This window comes from Clupea harengus, chromosome 25, assembly GCF_900700415.2.
Source record: "Clupea harengus chromosome 25, Ch_v2.0.2, whole genome shotgun sequence".
In the NCBI taxonomy this organism is placed as follows: Eukaryota; Metazoa; Chordata; class Actinopteri; order Clupeiformes; family Clupeidae; genus Clupea; species Clupea harengus.
The window spans coordinates 7,900,035-7,909,891 of record NC_045176.1 but is presented as its reverse complement, the minus strand read 5'-3'; the positions used below and the strand labels follow the sequence as shown (position 1 = coordinate 7,909,891).

Sequence of the window (9,857 nt, the reverse complement as noted above, 5' to 3'; positions counted from 1 at the left end):
CTCAGACTTCAGAAGAGAGAAGAAGAGAGGAGAGATGACCAGAGATGATATATGGCTGTGTGCATAGTATATGTAGAAAAGGTCAGGTTGGCACAGGAATGGTGACACATTTGGACGGGCAACTGTATGTGTGCTTTGTCTGATGAATGTTACACTGATGTATGCGGTCTGCGCTAATTAGTCTAGGTTTAACGTGTGATCATATCTAAACAGTGAGGCATGCTTTCGTGCTGTGAGAGATCTCCCATGAGAGCATTTGTGGCCCAGTGCATGCTGGGTACGTGCAGGGAATGGCAAGGTAAAGGGACGGAAATCCGTCCAGCTTTCTCAAATTCTCATTTAAATTTCATAAGGGACTTCTACCCCCTTCAAAAACATCTGAGAATCATTTTTGTCACGGTTGGCTTTTGAAAAATGTTCTTCATTCAACCGTCTTTTCTAAAATTTCTGAAAATTTCGAGGTTTTCTTTCGGAGCTTTCCACTAATTAGCACACCTGTGTTCAGTTCCACACAGTCAGATTGTCAGTCATGCAACTGGAATCTCCAGCAAATATCAAGATTCAGGATGAAGCATTGCCATCGTCTCCTGCATGCTGTAATATAGCTCTGCATGAGTTTGAATTATGCATGGCAACAAGTGTGAAAGGGCCCCACACACTGTCAGGAAGTGAAGGGACTAGACAAGGAAATAGCACACTAAATCTGTAGGCCTGCATTGTTGCCATGACAGTCATTGTAGGCCACAACAGTCCCTTTTAATTCCTTCTGCTCAGTGACATCTCTAACCACTGTACAACTGCTACCCTACTGGACTTTCATGTTTTAGAGTGCAACACAATGAAAGAGACAATGTTTAGTCTACTAATGTAGAAGGAGATTTACGCATAAATGTACAGTATGCATGTGCTTTCGGGGTGTAATGCTGCGACTGTATTTTTCTCTGTGTTTTGGCGCTATATAAATACAATTGAATTGAATTAAATTGTGTCTTGTCTTGTGGTTGGAATTTGTCCAAGCCTGATCTGAAAGGTCCTTTTAAATCACCACAGAAAGAGCTGGGTAATAATGGCCTGCAGAGACTCAAAGACAGGAGAAGAAAAGACACAAAAAAAAACAAATAACCCAGGGCACAATACAAGCATGCCCTTATCAAACAGTTATTACAGTCGCCATTGTGTTGCCTTCTCCGTGGCCTTCAGAGTACCATGTTCATAGCAAAGTCCATTGGAAGAGTTCATTAGAACTGGGCTGTCTGTGAAGTTGATCTTAATGTATCCCTTATCTGCCCTGTTGCTAAACTTTCTCCGTGTCACTGCTGTCCAGCAATGAAACATGTAAAAACCCAAATCAATTTAATCATCAAGTTAATCATAATGTGTCATTTTAGGCAATAGATATTGTAAGTGATGTTGCTGTACATTTGAAGTCATTCTTAACTACAGTGTATATCAAATCTGGAGTCAAATGTCGACAGGGAGTCTGGTAGCAACACAAGTACTTTGGGAAGGCAGCCATCTGTACAATGTGCCACCCACCAGCGATTACTTCTGCTCCATTTGAGGGACAGATCACATCTCAGCATATAGAGCCAGGACGGGGGCTGAAGGCACAGACGTGTCATCTGGACCGGAGCAGCTGTGTCTCAGCAGCTGGTCTGCCTGTGTGTCCGTGGCTGGAGTCCTCGTCTCATTTAACGCTCCGAGAATCCTCTGGCAAGTCACAAGAGGGAAGGAGACAGGAAGAGAGAGAGAGAGAGACATACATACAGACATACATACAGACAGACAGAGAGATTGACATACAGGGATGATGAGAGAGAGACAGACAGGCAAGACAGACAGATAGAGCTTGAAAGAGAGGAGAAGTTTCCTTTGAACCGCATGGTGATGGTCAGACTCAGGCGCAGCTGAGACTATGTGCCCACTCCAATCAGCCTCAACAGGGCACAGGAGCCTCACGGCCAGATCCCTGCCACCGCCAACCAGAGGAGCAGCGCTGCCTTACTCCTCCACACCGCGCCGGTGTTATATTGATCCACTGTAGACTTGGCTGTGCCAGCACAGAACTAAATATGGTCGAAGAAGCTAAACATACATTTGGCATGAGGGTATGCAATCCAGGGAACATTTCCAATGTATAAATACACAGGCGTCAGGAAAGAATCAGGACACACTAAATAAGAACGGATATGAAACCCAGAATTCAAGGGTTCAACGTATATTTAAAACAACAGTTGTCGAGAGAGGCAACACACACAAACCCCAGTGACAACGCTGATAGAACAAACTCTCCGTAAATTATATTAGGAAAATGTGTCCTCAAAGACTTTAATCCATTCATGGGTCAACAGAGTTGGTAAAAACTGGTTTGCAGTATTTAGACATGGGTGTGACCTTTATCCATTACCAGCCTTTCAGGTTTCATAACTTAAGCTTTGGTCATTTTTGTATTTGAGGTCGTATAATCACAATTTGTTCAAAAACTTCAGCCATTTTAAACCATTTCGGAATACTCTTCAGAATACCAGTTAAGATTAGAAGGGTATTTGCCACTACTTGAAGTCTAGCCCCCTCTAGTGGCTGTTAATCAACATGGTAAATGTGGAAGGTTGGTGTACAAAGCAGTACCTAAAACAGGTCACTCACAAATCTTGAGGGAAAATAATGGAATATCATATTTGGAATATAATAACCTGATTAATCTAGCATATCAAATAATGATTCATTGTATTAAAGTATATCAGTCTAACTGATAAACAGGGTTTCATCTGATTGAACCAAACTTTTAGAAACGGCAATAAATCTTGATTCTATGCATTATTCCGATTATACACCTGAGGATAGTACTGAAAAGGTGAGATGAGTTTTGTTACTTCAATGTTTACCAAGAACAGAAAAGGACTCATAGAGATTACATTGGGTGAAATTTTTACAAAACATTGTAAACACAAGAAGGACTGCCAGTATTAACTCTCCAAGCTTTATTGTACCATGACCTGAAATGAACACAGCAAGGTGTTTGAAAAAAAAAACAAGCCACAAACTGTATAGTCAAGAAGCCATTCCCAACCACAGTGATCTTTTGAACAGAAACCTCCAAGTGGCATACATCTAAGTGACAAGATGTCTGGTGTGCTGGTTTCAAGCTTCAGTAGATAACAGTCAGAAGCATCTCATAATCTTCCATCTAGCAATAAATGCTTAAATTAAATAGCTGAATTAAATAAAACACGTAGACCACTTTACTGAAGATCATAGGATCTCAACAAAACTGCACCAGCTCGCTGATAGTGCAGCCTGACCGACAGCACAGCCCTGCTGGGCCAGTGTCTCGGCGGACACGCTGGACCTCCAGCTCCCCAGTGCCCTCTAGTGGTGTCCCAGTGCCCTGTAGTGGGGTCCCAGTGCCCTGTAGTGGTGCCCCAGTTCCCTGTAGTGGGGTCCTACGCTGGTCAGTGGAAACTGCATGTTCGAGTGTCCACTCCTGCTGCTGATGCTGCTGCTGCTGCTGCTGATCCTCCCAGTTGCCTGAGCTGGGAGACTGGTCACTGCTCATGTGGTCGAGGAGGTCACCTGCCCAGGGAGAAAGAAAGCGTTTCAGTCAGAAAGGCAATTGCACCTCTAAGTGAGAGCTTGCTAAGTTTTTGTTTTTAAAACTGCACCTACTGTAGATGTCCCTGTGGGCCTCTTCGAGTTCAGGAGCGTGGCGCCTCAGTCGGGAGCTTCCACACGATGAGATCACCATCCGGACAAACTCACGACCACAGAGTTTTATCCTGCCGTCATGAGCCTTTACCCCAGTGTCTACCATGAGGAGACAAACCAGGAGAAGAATGAAGATTTTTGCGCTCATGGTGTGAAGATCCAGGGAAGATTAAAGGTGGTTTAGGTTAGTTTAGGGACGTTTCCCCTCAACAGTGTCTTGCTAAGAGTAACCTCACAGAGTCCACTGAGCATTTATATATTCCACTACCTCCTCCGTCTATTAGCCGATGCCAGGCATTTTGGAGACCTTGACCGTAGAAAAAAATGTTCTGGTCTCAGGAATCGTTGTGAAGGTTGGATCTCCCTTGCGATAAAGAATTGTCAGGTAGTGATTGATTGGTGGCAGAAACAGAGGTCTTTGTGTGGGTGATAGTCTCAGCATCAAAAGATTATTTTACACAATTCTGGTGAAGATATTCAAACATATGTGCAAAAACTCATGCGATACTAATCAGTATGGATGTGCTCATTATGAGCATCTTCATAATGGTACATTCTATACTCTGTGTCAACTAATCTCCAAACTGTTTTGCAAACTTGCTGTGTCTGACGTATTGTCATAACTTGGCTGATGACTGAAGTTCAGGGGTCAAGGATACATGCTCCAGGATACGGAAACACATTCCAACAAAGATTTATGTTTCTCAGTTACACCAAAGAAGCATCGTTCGGTTCTGTGTGTGTGTGCTCACGCACGGTAGACACCGACCCGTCAGCATTTCATAAAAGGACCTCACAAAAGTGTGCCCTGCGATGCAAAACTCTCCCGCAATGTACTGATCGGCCACAAAGTACGTCAGCAGATGTGGGTATGCTTGAACTTTTTGATCTCTGTTGCTTTCCATCATTTTTGATGGTACATTAGCTGGCCTCACTCCAACCAACATGCAACGGGCAGAACTATTCATCCTGACCATACCTTAAACTGATGCAGAACATTCAAACCGCGGATGGTCAGCAGCATCTTTATCCTTTAATCCTATTGGGCATGAAGGCTGCTCAGTGAGGACTCTCACCTTGTAGTACTCTATATGTGTGCTTGCTGTGCTGTGTAATGTTACAGCTGCCAGTTTATGAGATTAGTAGGGGCGACAGTGGTACGGGGGTAGAGAAGTCGTGTAATAATCAGTAGTAATCAGAAGGTTGCTAGTTCGATTCCCTGTCGAAGCGTCCTTGAGCAAGACACTGAACCCCTAATTGCTCCTGATGTGCAGTGTGCCATCAGTGTAAATGTAAAATGTGTATACATCCTTGTAAGTCGCTTTGGATAAAAGCGTCTGCTAAATGACTAAATGTAAATAAATGTATGCAGACCAAAGTATGTACAACTTATAATGCAATAAAACGCCAACTCATTTTCAGGATACAGGTCATTTTTAGATCTAGGTCTCTTCATGTTCATCTCCAAGCTTGCAGCATAAACCTCTGAGGAATAAACATTTGTGTACAATAACTTGGATAGATATTTTATTAAGTCATAATATCTGCCAAAGTATTATGTGTTGAGACATAGCACAGAAAGGAAATCGTGGAAACCATTTTTATGTCTTAAAAGCACAAGGCCCACATATATACATATACATATCACACATTTAATTGGCCTGCTTTGCCATTTTTTTAAATGCTCATTTTACAACAAAAAAGGGTTTTCAAATTGCATATACCCAGCATTTTGGAAGACATAAGATTTTCACTGTGTGTGAATGTTATGCCTTTCAGCGAAGTGTCGAATGAATTCCTCCTAATGTGGGTCCCGCATGGCTTTCTTGAACAGACAGAACTTTCAAAGTTGAAAGTGTCCCTGCCAAAATAAATAAAGCTCTAAATTGAACGAAAGCTGTAATTGGGGTTGAAGTTTTCAAGAAGGAAGACAGTTGAGAAGAGCACACAATGGAAGAGTATCATATCTGAGGCTGTAGGTACCGCATATGTCAATCAATCAACTCTAAACAATGTGTGTCGTTCACATTAGCCAAAAACAGTGTTCACTGGGAGATCACCTGAGTTTAACTAAACTGAACTTAATATTACAGAGTAGCTATCTCTCAAAATACCAAGGAAAACTTGTGTCTGATGAACATAGCTGCCACACAGGCAAATATAATGACTTGTATCTCCTTATCTTAATACTGAAGTACATGGAAAAGTGTTTAAATTGGTTATCCTAATAATATAATCCAACATAACTAATGCTATGCTGTAGATAATCACAACAAAACTTTCAATGTCATCTTCACAAGGTTTAGAAAGTACATATTTGGCTACAACCAAATTTTGCACATCAATCCTTCTGTGTCCCACTATATTCTAGACTGTCATGGCAGCATTTAGACAAAACTTAATTGCTGCCCTGCCCATTTGTACCACTTCCTGTCCTTTACAGCTTACATTGACAGAAACCTCAAGAGCATGCATGCAAGATTCTGTGAATGGACCATGGTTTGCAAAACAACTTATTAATGGACAGTAGAAGCTACAAATCCTTAGTTTCAGCCAGAAATCATTATTGAGTAACTCATTATGTGATGTTTCTTTGCTTTTGAATACCCAGCTGTTTGACCTGTTGAGATGTTCAAGCTAAAGTGAGCACATGAAAAGCTTGCCCACCGGCTCATGTGAAAAATACATTTACATTGATATTACAAGTCACTGGTCCTTTTTTGGTTTTATTTTGTTAAGAATTACCATCAAATTGTCAGCTATTATGGATTGTTACTTTACACCCAGAGTGCTATGAGCACATGCTATTGATTTGTTTCATTTTGAAACGAATAATTAAAAGTAGATCAATAATCATATTATTGATATTTTTTAATTTACATCATAAGACACAGTCAAATATGTTACCAAATCCACACACTTTCCGTTGAGTCTGGTATTTTGTGGGCAAGACTGCAGCACTTCACTGCTTTGTAGAAACTATATTTAGAATCAGTTGTCATGGGGTGACTCCCGTCTTAAGGATGGATGATCTGACGTTATTTGTGAGCCAAAGCTTCTGGCTTACCTTCCCTCATCCTGGTGGAGAACAATACCAAGCTACCCTATCAGAACATGAAGTCCTTTAGGCAGACCTGCAGAGTCCATAAAAGCTGGTGCAGGCATGAGAACGTGCGAAGGTTAAGATGAGGATGATGATGATCATGATGGCTCCTCAGTGCTGACCGCCGCGCTGAGCGATGGGTGTGACGTCGTCGTCTGAATCGTCAAGAGGTTCACAGCAGTTGTGAAACCTGCGTTGCAGGCGCTCTTTGAGCATTAGGCCACGCTGCACGTTGGAGTAGCTGCACTCCTGTGCCTTCAGCTTGGCGTAGTAGTCAGAGAACTTGTTGAAGAGGATGGAGATGGGCATGCCGTTCAGTATGATGCCAAAGGAGATGCAGCAGAACGCCACCATTCGACCCAGATAGGAGATGGGCACCACGTCGCCATACCCCACAGTGGATATGCTGACCTGTAGGGAGAGAGAGGGCATCTAGGGCATCATTCATCACTGTAGATGTTCCTGTTTTCAGCAGGCGCCTTTTATTAGTCGTATTAATCAATAATATCTTTAATCATTAAGGCGCGCCGGTGGACGTTTTCCAAGGATTCTTCTATATGTGTTCATGAAAATGCTAAATGCTAACTAGAAACTAGTTCAGTCCTCAAATTTATTTGCAATCCAATGAAGTTGCTAAATTGATAGGGATTTCTTGGATTCACAGACAGTATCTACTTCTAGGAACTGATGGGCAAATCCAACTAGAGCCCCTTAGTGAAGTAAAGGCCTGGTGTGAGTCCTGTCCTACAACTTAAAGACTTAAAGATCAGTCAACTTTGATCATGTATTCATGTAATGTAAGAATAATTAATTCATTTTTTTTAACTCTTCTTTTCACCACATGACATAAATAATTTGACTATCACCTTTTGCATCTGATGTACATGAAGGAATATGAAGAATGAGGAGAGTAACCTGCAGTAGAAGGTGATCCTATTAACTAGTGCCAACAGAGTGACTGTTACTCACATGCGCGGTTAGTGTACATTTGGCTATGAATATGTCTTTTGAGATACAATCTATAATAATACATACATCTATAGCGCCAAACTCAAGGCTACAGAGTATTGCTTACTCACCGCAGCCCACCACCATGCATCTGGTATACTGCTGAAGGGTGTCCCGACTTCATCGACCTCTACAGAGTGCATCAGGGCGGAGAAGGTGTAGATGCCCATGATAATGAACAGGAAGAGGCAACAGACCTGCTCGAAACACTGACGGAGGGTGAACCCAAATGCCCGCATGCCCGTCGAGTGCTTCGCCAGTTTGAGGATGCGGAAGATGCGCATGAGTTTGACCACCTTGAGCACCTTGCTGACCTTGCTGACCCTAGACATGGTCTTGAGGTCGCCCTGAGTGGCGAGGTCCTCTGGGTTTGCGAAAGCCTCAAACACCAGCTGAAGGAAGTAAGGCATGACCGCCACGATGTCCACGAGGTTAAGGCCGCTCTTCAGAAACTCGCCGATGTTGCAGGTGGTCATCAGGCGAAGGAAGTACTCAAAGGTGAAGAAGAGGATGGAGTAGACCTCCACGTGCTCCATGTAGGTCCTGCCATAGACCTTGTAATATTTGAGTTCCTTCACAGTGTTGAGAGCCATTGCTGCAATAGAGACGATGACAAAGAGACTTGAGAAAACAGCAAAGGATTTGGCCGGCAAGGAAGAGTAGGGGTCCTCCATCAGATCCCACAGTATTTTTCTGACACGACCACAGAACATGGTCTTGAAGCCGTCCTCGTGGTGCGGCGCCTGGATTTCTGCCATGAGCTCTTTGTTGACTTTTAACTGTTCCCGAATGTCGTCCACTTTCTCCTCGTACAGGATGCGGCAGCACCGGGGGCTGTCTCTCAAGCGCAAGCCCCAATACTCCATCTCTTCCTCAAAGTGAATGGGGCACAAACTCTCCATCACCCACAACACATTGCTGCAGTAGAAGTGGAAAATGTAATGGAAAAAAGTGGGGTCCCGGTCGAAAAAGAATTCATTCGTGCGGACGGAGTAATCGTCACAAAAAGTCAGTTGTTTCACTCGATCTGTGCACATGGCTAAGGCACCAATTCTGGTTTTGGGGTGCCGTACAGCAAGGTGCTTAGGGATGTTAAAGATCCTTCCCCCAACGTTGACATTAATTGTGTGTGACTGCCTGACTGTTGGCTTTGCCGCTTTTTCAGCTGGTTTCTTCCCCACGTCTTTTGACTTCCGTCGCTCTGGTTTTGTCGATGGACTGTCCAAATTGTCCATAGATGTCCATGCCTTGACAGAGCTGTCCTGAGAGAAAGGAAAGGCACGGTCTTCCTCCTCTCCACTCTGAGAGAAGCTTGTGTTGAGTTTAACGCTGGCAAAAAGGCTGGAGCGCCTCTTTTTCAGCTTTTTCATGTTCATCCGTGGGACATCCATATTTCTCCAGGTCACTCAAAATAAAAGCAAGAGATGCAGTGGCTGAAATGAGAGAAAGAAAAACTCTTCCACCCCGACACGACTAAGAAAGATGAAGGTCTACACCCTTTATTTTCCTCATTTTCAAAAGCAAAAAAAGACAGGTAAAAAATACCCCCTCTCCACTGCAGCTGTAGTAAATGCAATGGCTGGTGCTGAAGGACTTTCCACAGTGTGTGTTTCAGTGAGCCAGAAGATCAAGAGTGTGGACCGGGGATTTTTTTTTCCCCCACCTCACTGATGCACTAATCCAATTACTGCTTTTACTGTCTAACCCAGAGTTAAAAATACAGTCAAAGGATTAGTGCTGTGATTTAAGGCTTGAACTCTAAGATCGAGATAGGCATAGGAAACACACACATACTGTTTTATCAGGTTTATCAGGAGCTCACTCTATAGGAGGAGACCTTTGTTATGTAATCTGAAAATGATACTAACAATAACATGTTCTTCTTATTTTCTTAAAGTTGTCTTTGAGATGAGTTGGTTCACATGAGTAGAGAAACATGCACTGTCAAAACACACTTCAGATGTGTGTGGTCCACTCTGGTATGAGGTAAGTGGTGTGGAGCTTTGGTACAACATATAGTTGTTAGGCTACAACACACGGA

At 43.0% G+C, this 9,857-nt stretch overlaps 2 protein-coding genes across 2 annotated transcripts; both read right to left on the bottom strand.

Annotated features, from left to right (window-relative positions):
* Positions 1-2,966: 2,966 nt before the first annotated feature.
* On the bottom strand, positions 2,967-3,917 carry insl3 (insulin-like 3 (Leydig cell)). Its single transcript, XM_012827892.3, has 2 exons — positions 3,667-3,917; positions 2,967-3,573 (listed from the first exon to the last, which is right to left on the bottom strand). The coding sequence occupies exons 1-2, from the start codon at positions 3,851-3,853 to the stop codon at positions 3,263-3,265; spliced, it is 498 nt and encodes a 165-aa protein (XP_012683346.1). The 5' UTR covers positions 3,854-3,917; the 3' UTR covers positions 2,967-3,262.
* Positions 3,918-5,219: 1,302 nt separating this feature from the next.
* Positions 5,220-9,464, bottom strand: si:rp71-39b20.4 (potassium voltage-gated channel subfamily V member 2). Its single transcript, XM_012827773.3, has 2 exons — positions 7,888-9,464; positions 5,220-7,219 (listed from the first exon to the last, which is right to left on the bottom strand). The coding sequence occupies exons 1-2, from the start codon at positions 9,205-9,207 to the stop codon at positions 6,920-6,922; spliced, it is 1,620 nt and encodes a 539-aa protein (XP_012683227.2). The 5' UTR covers positions 9,208-9,464; the 3' UTR covers positions 5,220-6,919.
* Between the last annotated feature and the right edge of the window lie 393 nt (positions 9,465-9,857).

Excerpts from the sequence above, each read along its gene's own strand:
- insl3 (XM_012827892.3), bottom strand. The coding sequence starts at position 3,853 with ATGAGCGCAAAAATCTTCATTCTTCTCCTGGTTTGTCTCCTCATGGTA. Across the intron at positions 3,574-3,666 it reads GGCCCACAGGGACATCTACA|GTGACCTCCTCGACCACATG; the intron begins GTAGGTGCAGTT and ends CTCCCTGGGCAG.
- si:rp71-39b20.4 (XM_012827773.3), bottom strand. The coding sequence starts at position 9,207 with ATGGATGTCCCACGGATGAACATGAAAAAGCTGAAAAAGAGGCGCTCC. Across the intron at positions 7,220-7,887 it reads ATGCATGGTGGTGGGCTGCG|GTCAGCATATCCACTGTGGG; the intron begins GTGAGTAAGCAA and ends CTCTCCCTACAG.